We start from the raw sequence: 18335 nt of genomic DNA, 5'->3' as shown, positions 1-18335 counted from the left end.
AGAAGGCTTCGAGGGCGATGTCCTCCTACCGGATCAGTCTTCTTCTCCCCTCCCCAAGCACAAGCTCCGGCGCCTCAAGAGAGTATCCCTTTTCGCCTCTCGCAGCCCCCCTACCGATTCTGATTCAACTTCGTTGCCGGAAGTTCCCTTGGAGACTCTGGAAACTACTACGACGCTGGATTTCGAGAAGCCGGTCCTCGAATCAGATGTAATCGGGACGGAGATAGACCCGGAACTCGAGTTCGACCCTTTGTTCCCGGATCTGGATCAATTGCAGGCGAAAAATACAGATATTGGAAGAGAAAAAGAAGACTTTTTCTGGGGAGGGGGCAATGGTTGCGGTGCGGCGGACGAGATAAATGATGGAATCGAGAATGTGAAGTCTGCGAAGAAAAAATTGATTTTGGAGGGAGAAGATGAGGATACGAAGAAGAAGAGGAAAAAGCGAAAATCCAGCGAGAAGCCCAAAGAATCATTGCGGGAGAAGAGAAAACTCGAAAAGGTAGGGTAGTTAATGTAATGCACACTTAAAATATATGATGCGTGGTTGATTTATTTTCATTTATCGTGACTGCCAGGAGCGACAAGCTCGCTTGCTTCAAATTCACGCTGAATCACAACGGTTGCTCCGTGGTTAGCATCACATAACTGATTATTATTAGTTTTATTTTCCTTTTCCTTTTGGTCTTGTCTCCTAGTTTTGTCCCGTTTTATAACTATTGTCTTCTTATCCGCTTCCACAAACGAAACACCATGGCAGAAACCAGAGATGCTTCCTTCAAGTCTACTCTGGTTGTCCAGAAGCCCATATCATCTGTTTTAGAGAAGATCAGGCTCAGAAAAAAAGAGGTCTTCAAAAGGTAAGCATCAATTCACAAGCTTTCACTAAATGTCTCTGTGACAAGTAAACTTATTAGCTCAGTATGCTGTTGCTGACAGATCTGTTGTTGTCAATCATTCCCAATCTATTGATGACACCACAAATTGCAAGGCTGATACCTACGATGATGGTGAAGCTACAATGCTTGAGAGTAAGAAAGATGACTATGCAGGTTTGGAAGAGGTAGTTCTCACACTTGTTAACAAATCATTGTTGATTCAAGGATTCATCATTATTTCAGTTAACTTAAACGGAAGCTGATATGAGTTTGGGATTTTGTAGAATAAAGTTCCACATGTTGAAGAACATCTTAACGTAGAAGGTGGAGGAATCACAACTCATGACAGACGTGGTCGTTGTAATCAAGTACACTTTTTTTCTCTTTTGGTTGTCTCAAATTGTTGTATGATCTCAATATCACATCATCAAATTGTTACCAATATGCCACATTCATGCCTGACTTGAGAATTGTACCTGAAACTATACTTAAGAGTTCCAGCTTATAGTGACAACAATATTTATATTGGTGGTGTTGATATGATAAATACCAAATGTATTACACTTATGCATTATACTTGCATACCTATGGAATAAATGCAACATACAAAATAATAAAAGTTCTTGTAGGACAACATTAACAAATCAACGATCATGACTGCACAAGCGTTCAAAGTCAGCCACAAGGGTTTCATCTGTGATTGAACTCAGTGTGAAGCTATATCGCTATAACTATTCATATTTTAAGTCATTTTAATTGTGTTAATTAGAGTTGTAACTAATTCTACCTATCTAATTGTAAATTTATTAGCCATCTTTGACCAATGAAACTTATATATGTCACAAGTTGTACCTTAATTTTGTATGATTAAGCTATGAGAATCTAATTACTTGGTTGACATCAGAAGTTATATTACCTTGTTTTTCTTAAATGAAAATGCAGATTTCTAATCTCACCTGTGATGTTGCAAACAATGCTCTAGATGCCGATGAGGTCTGCTTTCTTTTTGAAGTGTTTAATTAATATTGGATCTAGTTACCTATCCTACACTTTTCCAATTTATCAAGAGTATTATAGTTACTGGCTTGTTTTTTTTTGAAGGAGTTTAATGACTCTATTGAAGCTGAGAAAGACCACCAAATAATTTATAATGCAAAAGAAGCAATAAAAAGTACCTTGTCAGTGTTGCCAACCTCATTCTCTGAGCTTGCACCTTTGGATATGTAAGTGAAATGACTTTTTTGTTTATTCCCAATCAAGAGAAATTGATATGAAAAAGCTATGTTGAATAATCAACAATATAACTTGAATTGTGAGGTTCATGCAGCACTTTTCTACGTGGTTATTTTTCTGATGTGGATAATTGATCATTTTTTTTTATACTAGTATATTGTTATGTTTAAATGTTTCTTTTAGAGAAATGATCTTAAGGTTCAAGTGATATTCACATCATTTTGCATGTTAATCAATGAATTTTGCAGCCATTGCCTCTTAAACTGGTTATATTGTAATTAATGTGTTAATTAAATCTGTTATCTCGAAAATGATTGAAATGAAGAAACACAATTCCAATCGTATTAGATTGCATCATCTAGCAACAAGTTCTGTCTCTGATTTTTCCCTGTCAAATTTGCACCAAGTTAAAAATGTATCAAATGGGATTATGTAAATGCTGTTCTTTTTGTGTTATCCTAAAATATATTTGGTTTACATTTGCCTGTGATATCTATATATGTTGAAGAAGAGACGATGATAAGATGAATGCCCAATCAACACTTGTTAGGTTTAACTTTAAACATCATATTATTAAAGGAAGTTACACGCAAAGATTCACTAGACTAAGGCCTTGAATTTCAGATTAGAGCTTCATACATGTTAAATGAAAACGTTGAATTTTAGATTAAACCTTGCATTCCCATTCCCTTTGGTGTATCAATGAACCTTGATGTAGAAAACTTGCTGTTGAAGGTTTTTTCCTCACTATTTGATTGAGACAATTTTGCAATTTCTATTTCTCGTTTCTTGTTCTTTTGATGACATCTCTTGTTTTATAGAACTTCTAAGATTTCTAATACTTTACATTAGTTTTTTTAGCAAGTTTCATGTGCTGATAACCAGCAGAAATTGCTTGACAGTGTTAGTCCTGCTTCACAATCATTAGAAGGTGATGAAAATGTCAATCTCCAACCTCACAAGGCTTTTAATGTGGACTCCTATTCTGACGTTGCACTTGCCAAAGCCTTTCTTGATGATGAGGCTGAAGAAGAAGATGATAGTGACCATGATTTGATGAGGTTTCAAGAGAATGAAGATGATGAAAGTGATGATAATGAAGAGCTAACTGATATGATTGCAACTGGTTTTGAAGAAGCACCAATTGATTGTGAAAGGCGCAATCAACTTCATCAGAAGTGGCTTGCGGAACAAGATACAGCTGCAACAGACAATGTCATTCAGAGATTAAGATTTGGTAATAAACATAAAGAGCCAACTTTACTTCATGAAGAAGAAGCAAGTTTAGAACATAGTGAAGAACCTTCAGATCTACAGCCACCTAATTCCATTCATAAAAGCACAAAAATGGCTAAACAAATGATGGCAAAAATGTTTACTGAAGATCATGATGCTTATTTACCATCAGATGATGAAGAGTTAGAGAAAAATTTTATTCGTCAGCGTCTAATAGCACAGAATGTAATTTTCTAACAATTTCCCATCTCTTAATTTTCTAACATGACTTAATCGGTATTATTTTCCCCTAAGCTCCTATGATTCTTACATGGACTTGTTTCAATATTCATGTTTAGTGTTCAGGTATTTATTTACTCCTACACGGGTATGCCCACACTTTATTTTACATAAGTTTTTGCACATGATCACTTAGAGCCAGAGTGTTGGTCTAAATGAGTTGAATGTCCAACATAGGCATGGTGGGCTAGATGAAGAGTATCAGTAACATAGCTGGTCAACCAATTTTGCTTTACCCTTTTTACGACACATTAATTCCTTGAAGATCAAAGCCATATCCTAGGGTCTTATTCTTTTTAGGAAAAATCAAATTTAATGCTTGCTGCCTTGTTTAAGGCACATATGTAGTGAGAGCCTTATTACCTGTTTTTTTTTTTTAAATTTTTTATACCAGGTATCCAGAATTGCTACCTGGTTTTCTAAACATATGACATGAAGCTTCTATTCTTAACTATCAGAAATAAAGTTGATCAAGCTACTTATGTCTTGCCCACATATGCTGCAAGACAATTAATGGATAACTGAATGTCTTGACTTTATTATTTCATTAGTTTTGTTCTTAAAATTCCTAGTGGAGTTATTATTAGCATGCTGCAAATTATTTATTGATAAGAAGACTTCCAACATTAACAGAAGGAACCTGCACTTGATTCCCTCATAGATGTTGAGCATTCCAGAGAGATTTTTGGTCTTATCAAGAACATGAATGCTGCTCCTGAAACAAAAAAAAGAGTAAAACCAACATGTATGTGAAAAAATTATCTTTTTGGCTTTTGTATTCAAAGTTTTCGTGTCATTACTTTTATACACCAATTTTGTTCTTTTTAATGCTTTCACTTGTGCTTGCAGCTCACTTTGGTTTGCTTCTGACTGAAAGTAGCAACAGCTCTTCCAAGGTGCGATGTGATTATTTTGCACTAGATCTTGAGGTTTTGATATTCATATTTGTGTCGTGACTCTTTGGTAAACTGTAGGCAAATTAAGCTTTTGCACACAAATAATTTCAAGTTTGTCAGTTTCCTTTAAGTTCAAAAGTATAAAAGCCAACTTTTAAGGAATAACAATGACAATTGGTTATAAGATTTGCTAAATTTGAAGGTCTGCTATTGATTATCCATCATGCTGCATTATTAGCATAATGCAAACTTAAACTTAGGGTAACAACAAAATAAGCTGTCAACTTTTGTGGGTTTGTTTGGAAGATCTATTTTGCAATTGAAATCTAAGTAAGCCTTAAGGTTATACCTCTGGTAATTTTCATATCTTTAAATCACTTCCTTTTTCCGTCTCTTCCACTTATGTATACAAGTCTAATCGATTCAATTTGTGTAGTTATAGAACCTATTAATTGTCTTTGAACATATCAATGCTATTTTAACCTAATTTTCCCAAACCTTGACTTACAATGCTGTAATTTTTATAATTTAAAAGCACTTTGTTTTACACATCAGGCATCACACACATCATGCTTTAGGAAATTAGGAGAAAAAGCAAGTGTTATTACCATACGCCTTTCTTTCTAATATTCAGCATATATCTTTTGGTCATGCATGTAGGATTTATAATTGCATTCAAGTTATCATTATCCTATCTGATCTAGTGTTAATTTTGCTAGCGCATGTGTGATAAACACTAACTCTAGTTGATTTGCTAAATCTACAAGTCCAATGTTCTTTGCAGTATGCTAATTTCGGTCCGTGTTTTTCTATCATGCAGTCTTCTTTTCTTGGTCGAAGTACAAGTTCTTCAATGCAATATTCACATAAGCAAAGTTCGTCTATTGCTCGGGCATTCATTTTTGGTCGTGATGACAGTAATAGCCGGAGTAGTCTTCCAGCCTTTGAAAACATTCAAGAAGAGGTATGCTATTTTTTTTTTTTTTCTGCTCAGAGAACAACATATAGTTGCAGCTTTTGCACATATTGGAATCTGAGATGTGATTCATGATCTAAATATGTAGATCATCTGGATGGTTAAATTCCTTATGAACTTTAACTATACATAATTGCAATGGCTCAAAATTTAGTAACTATAAACAGGTTGAATTTTCTTTAATTTTAGGGGAGTTGCTTGTCAGGATTTCTTTTTGTGCTAAGTTTCCTATTAATATGCAGATGGACAATCAATCTTGGTACATTAGTTTGAGTCATTTTTATATCTCTATAAAACCTTGGTGCATTTCATTGGAACACAAGAAAGTTGTCAGTGAAGATTATTGAAATCATAATGTTGGTACAACTTTGAAGTTCAATATAGGAAGAACTCAAAAGATAGGTTCGTTTATCAATGTTTCCAAACATTAATAAAATTCATAGACAAACAAATAATGCAATTTGCAAAACTTGGCAGTACAAAACACTTGTCTTAAAGAAATCCAATTAGTTGCAAAATTTACTTATGTTATAGACAGTGTTGTAAATGGCGATAGGTGGAGGCGAGATGGTCAGTGACCACCTACCACCTCGGCTGCTTAGGAGGTTGATTTTTTTACTATTTTTTATATATAATATTATAAATAGTCATTATTCTTTATGATGTCTATGCATAAATAATCTTCATACAATATAATACAATTTTTATATAGTACAAATAAATATATAAATGCAATTAACAAGATAATTAATTAAAATTCGTCACCATATTAATACTAAAAAAGTAATATCATTACTTTTACCAAAACTCAAAGTTTAAAATTCAAAGTTTCAATCCAACATGACAATAAGCCAATAAGGACAAGACTAAACATAACTAATCTTTTAAATTATCTACTTATGCACCATCAATTACATGTATAATCCTCTCATCATTGGACTCAAAATCAACATCTTCTTCATTCTCCTCCTCTGATGTAATTAAATCCTCATCAAGTTCTCTGATGGGGATATTCCTTGCTCTCCTCTTTGGTTGTAGTACTTCATTTGCTCCCAATGCCTCCTCCACCATTCTCCAAGTAAGTCTCGAACCTGGCTCCACCTCATCTTCATCACCACCATCAACAAGCTAACCTTGAGCTTTACTAGCTTGAGAGGATAGAAGTAAATCTCAGCCCATTTCCCTTTTACTCTTCTTCTTCATAAGATTGACGTTGAATTTGACATATTTAAGATCATTCAATCTTGATGTCTTGAACCTATTCCTCTTCTTTGTATGTATTTAAATTATTAGAAAATGATTAAAAACCAATAAAAAGAAAGGTTAGATAACATAATTTATGAATTATTACTTACCCTTACAAATTGGCTCTAATTTCTTTCACACCCCGAAAAACTACTTGTCAAAGAAAGAAATCTCATTGCCATTTTTTTTTGTAAGTTTGGAGTGTCACCATCATAATTGGACCACTATCCAACTTAAAAAAATAATAAACCAAAAAATATGTAAAATTGATATGTATGTTATTGAATAAGAAATAAAGGAAAGAGATGCACTCGGATCAAAGTCATGGTACATATCCATCTTCTCATATGCCGCGGCTGCCAATTTTCTTCCAAAATTTCTAGATTTACTTTTTTACTTCAATAATTTATTATTAGAAATGGTGGATTGCATGTCCTCGTTGGTGGGAAAAATTCTCTTAACATAATTCAAGAACTCATCCATAACATTGGTGTCATTTTGTATGCTTGGATCTTTGAAGTAAAAACCGAATTCAATAAGTAAGCGGCTTAATGCAAAGGACTATCAAGTCTATCCTTAAACTTCTCATCAATAATCCTCAAAATAATAGGGGTGACATTTTCTTCTGTTTTGAAAGTCTTTCTAATCTCTTCCTTTCCTTGGCTTGTTTAAGTGCACTCAACAAAAAGGTAGGGCCTTTTGTCACTGTCAACAAGGCATAAACTTTCACTAACGGGGTGAAAATGTTTAAACCCAAAGAAACACTATTCCAAAAAGAGATATTTGTTATCGTTGCCTCTGCCGCTTTCCCCTTCACACTACTTAATTTTGTTTTGCTCCACTCCTCGGATGTAAACATAAGTCTCAATTGATCTTTCTTGCCTTTTGAGACTTTTTAAGGTCAAGAATGAAGTAGCAAATCTAATCACCTCGGGTCTCACAATATCTCTCTTCTTGGTATATTTCCTTGTAATCAAGAGAATTAGTACAATATCTCTTTCTTGCTTCAAGCATGAGGTTGATTATATGAGTCACACAAGAGGTCCAAAAAGTTTGAGGTTTGTGTAACCTTCGACAACTCTACTGTCGCCATAATGTTTGTTGCATTGTCCGTCACTATTTGAATATGTTGAGGGCTAATTTCATTGATGTATTTTTCCATAAACTCGAACATGTAATCCCAGTGTGTGCCTCCATGGATTCTTCACGATGCATCCAAACACGTCACGGGGCTTGGGCAACGTGTCCGGGCCCGTCGCTGGATTCAGGCGATGCGTCCAAACTCGTTGCGGCTAGCCAACACTAGATGCGTGATTGTGTCGGTGCTGGTCCACAGGTGGAACGACTGTATTGGGTGAAACGACTCGAGATTTCAATTCATGACTAGAAATATATAAAAGCTAATCTAGTGGCAGCAGTAACGGCGACGGTGGCGGTGGTTCCGGGCGGAAGGAGGTGAGTTGTGGGTGACTTGGGTTGTGGAGTTAATTTTATTGACTTTGACTGTCTCACCCACTACCTCGGCCGCTTCTTGTGCCGTCTCGCTCGCCTCACCAGTCTCATCTCATCTTTGACTGCCTGAAGCATTGCCTAAGGCAAAGGTGATGCGGTTGATGCTTGCCTTCTGCCTTGACCACCATTTAGAACACTGGTCATAGAGCTAGAAAGAATACAGGAGGTATTGCTTTCCTTTATCGTTAAAACTTGCAAATGACAATTGCACAAGATACATATGTTGTAAATGATATTTGTAGCTGTGTTGTTTAGTTGCTTGCAAATGAAATATTATTAATAATTGAAGTACATGAGGCAATCATTTCTATAGGAGACCTTCAAATGTATGATATTGGACATTTATTTTTTCATAGTTACTTTTAAAATAAATTTTGCATGTCCATGAATCACTTATTTTAAGATAAGTTAAAAGGGTTTATAATTTCTTTCATTAGTTATTTTGTATCTTGATAACAATAAAAATCAAAAGTAATTTTTCATTATTATGTGATTGTTGAGTTTTATAATTCATTCAGTAAAGATAATTATGATAATGCCATACATTGAAAATGTAGTTTACATAAACTTATTTAGGACTTTATGTATAATATATTATTTTTCAATTTGCAAAAAGATATTGACATTAGATGAAATCTATTATCCTCTATTTTATTTTCCTTTTTCTCTCTATATTTGTAATGTATTTTATGTTACTTCCACGTAGCTAATGTGACTTGCAATCTTTACATGTGGTTTTTAGGCAACTGCAAATCCATTTATAGCCAATACTCGAACACATGAAATGATTGATTTGTTGTAAATGCTTTTATAACTTTTTTAAAGAATTAAACAATCCTTTAATGAGCTTTGCCTAATTAGAAATTTTATTGAAAAGAACTTTGGAGGTGTGGATCGTATTGGTGCATTGGTAAAGTACGGTTGTGCACCAATCTTTCTTGGGTCAGTTATTCACTATTCAGTTAAGTTATAATTTATTTTGCTGCGTAATTACGTGGAACAGATTTTCAAACATGAAGTATCTTTCTTTGTTTTACTTTCTCTTTAGTATTTCTTCTCAGTTGAATATGCAGTCTCATGACTGTTGCTTTTTGTTTCAAAGAAACGATGCTAAGTTTCTAACCTGTAATTTAGTCATTTCTGGAAATAAAATATCTCAGTTGAAAAATTAATGAAGCATGATCAAAATGTGTAGTTTCTGAAAGGAATCTGTTGGCAGTGGAATGGAAGTTTCTGAATATCCCATTGCGAACGGACAGGGTGACACTATATGATGCTAGGGGAAAAAAAAAGGAAATGTTGCAAATGATTACTTACAGATTCACCACTAGGATTGATCTGGTTTACAAATCTTACAATGGGATGTGGTTGACTCACCATTAGACGCACAATTGTTTGACTTGCTTAGACATGCACACTATGACTCTTGTATCATTTCTCTTATAAGTGTAGATATAGTTCTAGACAATTTTGTTAGTCTGATACTCTGATATCTTCCATTGTCTGGTCAAATGAAGTGTAAATCATGTATAAAAAAAAATCCTTTGTTTTACTGTTTATCTCAACTTTTTTTTTCAACTGAACTAAATTTGTGGTCTGAAACTTTGATATGGTATACATGCTTAATTTGCAGTGTGCAAACTAACATTCTGGTCTGTGATTGCACTCTGCAGAATCAGCTGGAGAATAAGAATAAGAAACCTTTTGCAAAGTTCAGTGGCCCGCAAATGAAATCAAATGCTTCTAAAGCAACGACAGAATCTAGCACAAATTCAAGTTCTTTGTTTGAAATCCTGCAACAGTCATCTATACAATTCGACAAACAATTGGAGAGCAAGATGAGTGGCGACAATACAATCGAAATCAAAGCGGCCCAACCATTTTCAGCTTTTAAAATTCAGAGGAAGTTTTCAAAAGTTTCAGAGAGAATTAATAGATCCCAAGGATGAAGCGACCTTGCTTACTCTATCAGTCAAGTGGCCCTATTGTACTTACCTTAATGTAATCTGAAGCCTTTTTAGTCTTGCATAATGCATAGGCTACTTGATGAGAGTCTCCCAAACAATGACCGGCAATTTCTTTTACCAAAGAAAAGGAACACCAAGAAAATATACACTGGAGTTTCGGGGACTCTGAATTGGCACCGCAGAAGGGGCATTGTTGAATTTGCTTATTTGTTTATTGTGTTGATTGTGACTATTTCGTGCTTGTTCTCGGCTGTGCTAGGTAGAGCGCATTTAATATCTGATTCGAGGCATTTCAAGTTTTGGGTAAAACAAATCATCTGAATAATTGCTACTATCTTGAATGAGCGGAGTTTGGCTAATGTAATAGTACGGTTTACTCATGCTTGTGAAATTATTTATTGGATCAGAATTCCCTTGGTCAAATTCACTTTGCCATGCAAACGAGTTGAAAAGATTCCATGACTGCTAGAGTTTGAGATTTCTTTAAGCAAGCGAGTTCGAGGGAGCCAATTTCCTGGGGTCTCAATAGCAGTCGAGGAAGTGCGGTTCTATAAATCGATGTGCAATACTCTTGAAGACGATGAGCCTGTTCGATAGCACAGTGGAGCAGCGTTGGCCTGATTTAATGTTGTGGTGTTTGCAGTGTTGGCCAGATTTAATGACCGTATAATATTGTTTAGGCGAAGTTGAGGCTAGAGTTAGACTTTATCTTTTTAAAATGAATTTACCCCGCATACAGTACTTATAAAATACGACAATCGTCTCCTAAGATATAATGATTTTATTTTGCGATAGCAACACTGCAAATTGTAATACCTTTGAATCGAATAGGCTTCTTGAACTCTCCAAATGTAAGTATGAAATACAATACTTGCTTTACGTTGAATTGAATGAAATGAGAATATGAGAGATCTTATTTATAATTTGTGAAGGAGTAGAATAATCTCTTGGTTCAATCAGATCTCATCCAACCAACTCGAATTGGATGATCTAGATTACATTCATTCCCAAAGAACACAATGTCCCTTCATTTAGATGCCTTGAATTTTAAATTCAATAACTGAGTTAAGCCATCTAAAGAGGCACTTTTGCCCTCTTATTTGGATGAACCCGATTTATCCATCTTAATCCGACAATCTCGATTAAGCCATGTCACATATTAAGTGATGGACTTTAATTCCTCTTTTACATCTTTATTGGTTCAAAATTAATTTTTCAATAATTCTCCATATGAATAAAAATTAATGCATGCATGTATGTTGACATCAAAGGAGAGTTTAATCAAAAGATTATTGCATTAGAAGAGGTAGTTTATGATTTCGAACTTTTTATAATAGAGTACCATTGGATTTACTAGGTTGCTTAGTGAACAAAATTTCTTGAACTACTCAACCCTTCGTATAAACCAAGACATGATACTTACACAATAGCATTTCTCACATTTTTTTAATAGTTTTTATTGTTATATCCATTTTAATTAGCCATGAGCAACATTTTGGATTCATGTGTTTCGTTGAAGCAGTCCGTCATCACACTTATAAAAGTGACCTCCTATCTACTATACTTTACTTTTTCAAGTATAGGAGTCATTGAAAAGTTTATAACTTAACCTCATCACAAGTGGTAGACATCACTTTTTCCATCCAAGGAATGAGAGGGGAACTAGTCCAAGTGCTCACACGAACTTTCATAACTTCGTTGTTTTATTGAACCAAGATCTCGGGATCTCTAATCAATAAGGTTAGGATACCACTATGAATATTTTTATTTGTAGATTTTTAATCTTATTCCTTTTGTGTATAGTATATTTGATCTTTATTCAAACTTTTTATAAACGAATCTGTCAAATTATCTTTTGACTTGACATAATCAACAGAGATAGTTCCATTGAGATCAATTGTCTAATGGTATTGTATCTTCGATAAATATGTTGTGACTTATCCTTGTAATTGTTATTTTATGCCCTTGCAATTTCCAATTCATTATAAGAATGCATCTTCACGACAGACACTTACTTTGCCGAACATGAGATATCCACTAAAAAGTTATGAAGCCATTCAGTTTTTTTTTTTTGCGACTTTATCTAAGGCTATAAACTCAAATTTCATAATTACTTGAGCTATGCACGTTTGTTTCATGGATTTCCATAACACCATTCCACCACCAATGGTATATAGATATCCACTGGTAGATTTAGAATCTTTTATATCAAATATCTAATTTGTATCGCCATAGCTTTCTAGTACTGTTGGATACTTATATAACATAATCCATACTCTAAGGTGTATCTTAAATATTTAAGAACCTTTATTAATGCCTTCCAATGGTCATGATTTGGATTACTTGTACATCTACTTAATTTGTTGATCGCATAGACAATATCCGGATGTGTGCAGTTAGTGATATACATCAATTGCCAATTATCCGTGAATATTCCAATTTGGATACGGGTTTACCAAGGTTCATAGGCAAATGCAATCTTAAGTCCATCTATGTTTTTATAAGGGAAAGATTATATGCATTAAATTTCTTTAACACTGTCTCAATATAATAAGACTGTGAAAGGATAATTCCTTCTAATGTGCTAGTGATCTTAATCCTAGGTATAACATTCGCTATATCCATATCTTTCATATCAAAGTTATTGATCAACATCTTCTTAGTAGTCATGATTATATCATGATTACTCTCCATTATGAGTATATCATCTACATATAAATAGATGATGACAAATGAGTTATGCACACCTTTAATATATATGCATTTGTCACACTCATTTATTTTAAATCTATTTGACATCATACTTTTTTCAAATTTCTCGTGCCATTATTTTGGTGCTTGTTTTAGCCCATATAGTAATTTCATGAATCTACACACCTTATTTTCTTGTCCTGGAGTCACAAACCCTTCATGTTGTTTCATATATATTTCTTCCTCTAATTTACCATTTAGAAAGGACATTTTTACATCCATTTGATATTGTTGGATCGAGACGTACGTGAGAAGGGGGGGATGAATAATGTAATTTTGAAAAACTTTTTCTTTTCAATTTTAAAATAAGTACGCAGCGGAAAAACTAGAAAATAAAAAGAAAGTAAAAGGACAAGTTTGATTTTACTTGGTTCGAAGCCTTCAGTGACTCCTACTCCAAGACCTAGGTTTCGCGGACCTATCGACGGATAATCCACTAATAACCTCTTTCAGAATCGCCAGAAGAGAGTATTGAGTATAAAAAGAATAAGAGAAAGTGTAACATGCTACACTTTTTCTTTTACAATAAGTACAGTATTGAAACTCATTACCTAACACTTTCGAAGATAGTCAGCTTAGACTCGGTGTTGGACAACTTCTCAGTGGCAGTCAAGCGTAGCATAGTAGTACCAGGTCAGTAGCAGGAAGTCAGAACACTCGGAATGCCAAAAGGACACATAGAAGATTGTAATTCAAGTCTATGTAGTGTGCTGCTTGAACAGGACATATATAGCATGTGGAAGACGCCTTCAGCCACCTTGGAGGCACCTGCAGCATCAAATTCTATCCCCTTCACTTCAGAGACGATAACATCTACATCTTGTTAATTTTATCTTCTGGAATGCACCTTCTAAGTCTTAGAAGGTGTGTTCCATGAACAATATTGAAGGCGCCTTTCAAACTCTTGAAGGCGCCTCAGGTATTGTTCACCTGAGGCATTTTGTGCTCCCTTTGCCTTGCAAAATGTGTTAGTCCAACATAGAAATATTTACTCTACAAAACATGGTTAACACAATGATAATATGATTAATTAATGATTTAGACACTGTCCTCTAGATCAGGATATAGTCAGTCTCAATTTAGGTTTTTAAAATGGACTTAAATCGAACTAACGCCTATTGTCCTCTCAACTGGACGCGTTCTCATTGAGTCACTGTCACGCCTCGGAGGAGTCTCTGTCCGAAGAAATTTCGGCAGCATCTCCCCTGTACGGCGGACAATCTGAAACTTTCTACATCCCCATATACCTCAGCCACATGCGGCTGGAATAACAACAATAATAAATAGACAACAACACAGACAACCACGCAGTTTATATAAATTTCAGCCTCTAGCTGACACAACCACGCAGTTTAATAATAATCAAACTGAACAGTAGTACGATGACTCGAAAATAACCCTACTCAACTACACTCATAAAGCTCAAAACATATTCCTACTCCACTACACTCGTAAAGCTCAAATCCGACGATAAAACCAACTTACCTCTTCTGCCATCTAGGCAGACATGTAGTAAAAGCAAATCCAAAACCAAATCCATCGACATCACAAAATCCATACAATGTCCAAAGTATCCAAAACATAACAAGTTCGAAACATAGTCTAGTAAGAAGAAAACCAAAAGATCAATAAGCCCTCATGGTCTGCAGGGGACTAGCGACTGGAACTCTCTTCTGACAGCATCAACCTGAAAATAATAATGGAGGTGGGGGTGAGTCCAACGCTCAGCGGGTAACAACTGATATACATAGTAAGGAAGTAACATCTAGAACTAATCATGCGTATAGTCTCCTGACGTAATAAAGGTAAATGCAATCTCAAATGAACAGGAGAATACCGTACTAACCAGGACCCGGTACAAGGATAAACAATCCGAGAGGTATAGAAATCCTGTATGCATGTTAAGCATGGCCATCCAACCAAAATGCAGCAAATAAATGCAGCAAACACAATCACAAGAAATAAATGCATCAATGCGTATGATGCCAATGATGCATCCTGGTCACCCCTAACACCAGTCTACCATCTCACACACAATAGTGAGACAGAGTGGGTAGGGCTGTGACAACCGTGCACTCTGTCGTCATTGCTCCTGATGAGTGACTGAGTGGACGGGATGCTGTCGGAGTACACCTATCCTCCTACCCCAAATCATAAATGGGGGAGCGCAATGCTCTCAACTCCCGGTACACGATGATGGGGAGGAATCTCTGCCGGCTACCACGCTGCGTCACACTACCCATGAGCGGACCAACGAAGCCAAACAAAGTCTCTACTGCAACACACTCTGCCTGTATCGACCACTAACCCATGAGTGGTGGTGTGTGCAGATCCATGTAACTAGCGATGTGCTCAACAATAATGGAGCGGACTATCGCACAACATGCAATCATGCGAATGGTGCATGTCAACAACCACAAAATATCCTGAACTAATCCATATACATACATACATAAGGTGCACCATAAGTCAATGAATCAAACAACGGTATATAGATCAGATAAGGTATATGATCCGGTGGTAAGGACGGGGGACTCTCATGGGCGGAGGGTCAAAGACACGTGGAGGTCAACCCCAAGTTCGCGCCGAACTGAAGCATGCCGGGCCGAACGGAAGCATGTCGGGCCAAACGGAAGCATGCCGTGCCGAACGGAAGGATGCCGGGCCGAACGGATGCATGGCGGGTCGAACGGAAGGATGTCGAGCCGAACGGAAGCATGCCGTGCCGAACGGAAGCATGCCGGGCCGAACGGAAGGGTGCCGTGCCGAACGGATGCATGCCGGGCTGAACAGAAGGATGTCGGGCCGAACGGAAGCATGCCGTGCCGAACGGAAGCATGCCGGGCCGAACGGAAGGGTGCCAGGCCAGACGGAAGGATGCCGCGCCGAACGGAAGCATGCCGGGCCGAACGGAAGCATGCCGGGCCGAACGGAAGCATGCCGGGCCGACCTGACATTCGGCCAGGAGCTTCCCGGGCCGGACAGAAGGCAACCTGACCATGGGCGGGTTTCCGATGCTCATAGTGAAAAGGGTCACCGGGCCGAGCGGATAGCCTGCTCGGCCGAAGCATAAAGCATCGTTGCTGTGGAACACTCTCAGCTGAGCACCCGGTCAGACCGATACTTACGCCCGGTCGGACCTATGCCTGCCGAGCGGATGAATGCTTGGCGTCAGGAAAAAGGAGACAAAGGCAAGGGGACATTAGGGAACATTATTTTCTGACAGTAGGCATGTTCGACGACCAGGCCATACATAAAATCGTATGACGGAAGGACCTGCTGTCCCATCAAAGAGGTGATCAGACTGTATAGTATGGTGTCAGGCATGTTCCTCTGACAAGCCCATGCTAAGGTATGGTACCAGGACACGTGTACGCCTCGGTAGGTGTGCCCGAGCCTCCCCACAGCTCTATATAAGAGCTTTCATACTTTGCCGGAGGTATGCATTCTTAGATATTCGAAGCCACCTCTTTGTTGCCCACTTGCCTGACTTGAGCGTCGGAGGGTCGTCGCCGGGAACCCCTTCCCGGCCCGACTTCTTTGCAGGTTCGCTGGAGCGTTGTCCGACCGGCCGAAGATCTACGTCAGCGACAAGGAGAGCGCCACGTGCCCAGCGTCCATTGATTCAGCGATTCGGACAGGATCAATTTGGCGCCGTCTGTGGGAACGCACCTGCATCCTACCGGAAGCAATGGACGAAGCTGGACGACCGCATACGGTGATGCTCTCCACGGAGGAGCTCGACGCTCTGATCGAGGCAAGAGCGGTTAAGCTTGTGGAGCAACAGAAACAGAAGGCGCAAGCCGAGCGGATGGAGCAACAAGCGATGTCAGAGTCAGGAGGCCGAGTGGAAGCCGAGTTTCGACCGGAGAACATCTCACCAAGGGGCCGAGATAACGACCCGATCGGCATTCAAGGGGAAAGAGGATGGCCGAGTGAACCACTTCCAGCCGTACCGAGCTGGGTGAAAGGTGCGTCGATGTAATTCATTTTATGTGTGTCTTGGTCGCCTATGTATGCAGGAGGCAAAGTGATTTTGGAATTATTGGCCGAACGACCGACTACACGAAGACCACGTGCCGCTCGGACCGTGTTGAAATTAGCCTTGAAGGCCGTCGAGCTCCGACGTTAAAAATCGAGAGTCGAGCCGGCGACTATAAACCCTCCGCGCGGAAGACCGTCGAGCTCCGACGTTAAAAATCGAGAGTCGAGCTGGCGACTATAAACCCTCTGAGCGGAAGACCGTCGAGCTCCGACGTTAAAAATCGAGAGTCGAGCCTGCGACTATAAACCCTCCGAGCGGAAGACCGTTGAGCTCCGACGTTAAAAATCGAGAGACGAGCCGGCGTCTATAAACCCTCCGAGCGGAAGACCGTCGAGCTCCGACGTTAAAAATCGAGAGTCGAGCCGGCGACTATAAACCCTCCGAGCGGAAGACCGTCGAGCTCCGACGTTAAAAATCGAGAGTCGAGCCGGCGACTATAAACCCTCCGAGCGGAAGACCGTCGAGCTCCGACGTTAAAAATCGAGAGACGAGCCGGCGTCTATAAACCCTCCGAGCGGAAGACCGTCGAGCTCCGACGTTAAAAATCGAGAGACGAGCCGGCGTCTATAAACCCTCCGAGCGGAAGACCGTCGAGCTCCGACGTTAAAAATCGAGAGTCGAGCCGGCGACTATAAACCCTCCTAGCGGAAGACCGTTGAGCTCCGACGTTAAAAATCGAGAGACGAGCCGGCGTCTATAAACCCTCCGAGCAGAAGACCGTCGAGCTCCGACGTTAAAAATTGAAAGACGAGCCGGCGTCTATAAACCCTCCGAGCGGAAGACCGTCGAGCTCTGACGTTAAAAATCGAGAGTCGAGCCGGCGACTATAAACCCTCTTAGCGGAAGACCGTCGAGCTCCGACGTTAAAAATTGAGAGACGAGCCGGCGTCTATAAACCCTCAGAGCGGAAGACCGTCGAGCTCCGACGTTAAAAATTGAGAGTCGAGCCGACGACTATAAACCCTCCGAGCGGAAGACCGTCGAGCTCCGACATTAAAAATCGAGAGTCGCGCCAGCACTACGAGCGTCCAGTCAGTCGGACTATGCGCCTCCTTCGACTAGACTTGAAGGGGAGGCATGTGATCCGGTGGTAAGGACGGGGGACCCTCATGGGCGGAGGGTCAAAGACACGCGGAGGTCAACCCCAAGTTCGCGCCGAACGGAAGCATGCCGGGCCGAACGGAAGGATGTCGGGCCGAACGGAAGTATGCCGTGCCGAACGAAAGGATGCCGGGCCGAACGGATGCATGCCGGGCCGAACGGAAGGATGCCGGGCCGAACGGAAGCATGCTGTGCCGAACGGAAGCATGTCGGGCC

General features: G+C 38.8%; 1 protein-coding gene across 1 annotated transcript; it reads left to right on the top strand.

Moving 5' to 3' along the window:
- Positions 1-3416: 3416 nt before the first annotated feature.
- On the top strand, positions 3417-10579 carry LOC122027458. The gene is made up of 5 exons (XM_042586438.1): positions 3417-3572; positions 4260-4371; positions 4476-4522; positions 5343-5486; positions 9929-10579. The coding sequence occupies exons 1-5, from the start codon at positions 3459-3461 to the stop codon at positions 10202-10204; spliced, it is 693 nt and encodes a 230-aa protein (XP_042442372.1). The 5' UTR covers positions 3417-3458; the 3' UTR covers positions 10205-10579.
- The last annotated feature ends 7756 nt before the right edge of the window (positions 10580-18335 follow it).

This window comes from Zingiber officinale, chromosome 10A (genome assembly GCF_018446385.1).
Source record: "Zingiber officinale cultivar Zhangliang chromosome 10A, Zo_v1.1, whole genome shotgun sequence".
Lineage (NCBI taxonomy): Eukaryota > Viridiplantae > Streptophyta > Magnoliopsida > Zingiberales > Zingiberaceae > Zingiber > Zingiber officinale.
Note: the sequence above shows the minus strand (reverse complement) of the source record. Positions and strands in the feature narration are given on the sequence as shown.

What these genes read in the sequence shown, in the direction of transcription:
- LOC122027458 (XM_042586438.1), top strand. Translation starts at nt 3,459, where the DNA reads ATGGCTAAACAAATGATGGCAAAAATGTTTACTGAAGATCATGATGCT. An exon ending in GTAGCAACAGCTCTTCCAAG is followed by an intron (nt 4,523 to 5,342) that starts GTGCGATGTGAT and finishes TCTATCATGCAG; the next exon opens with TCTTCTTTTCTTGGTCGAAG. An exon ending in TTGAAAACATTCAAGAAGAG is followed by an intron (nt 5,487 to 9,928) that starts GTATGCTATTTT and finishes TGCACTCTGCAG; the next exon opens with AATCAGCTGGAGAATAAGAA.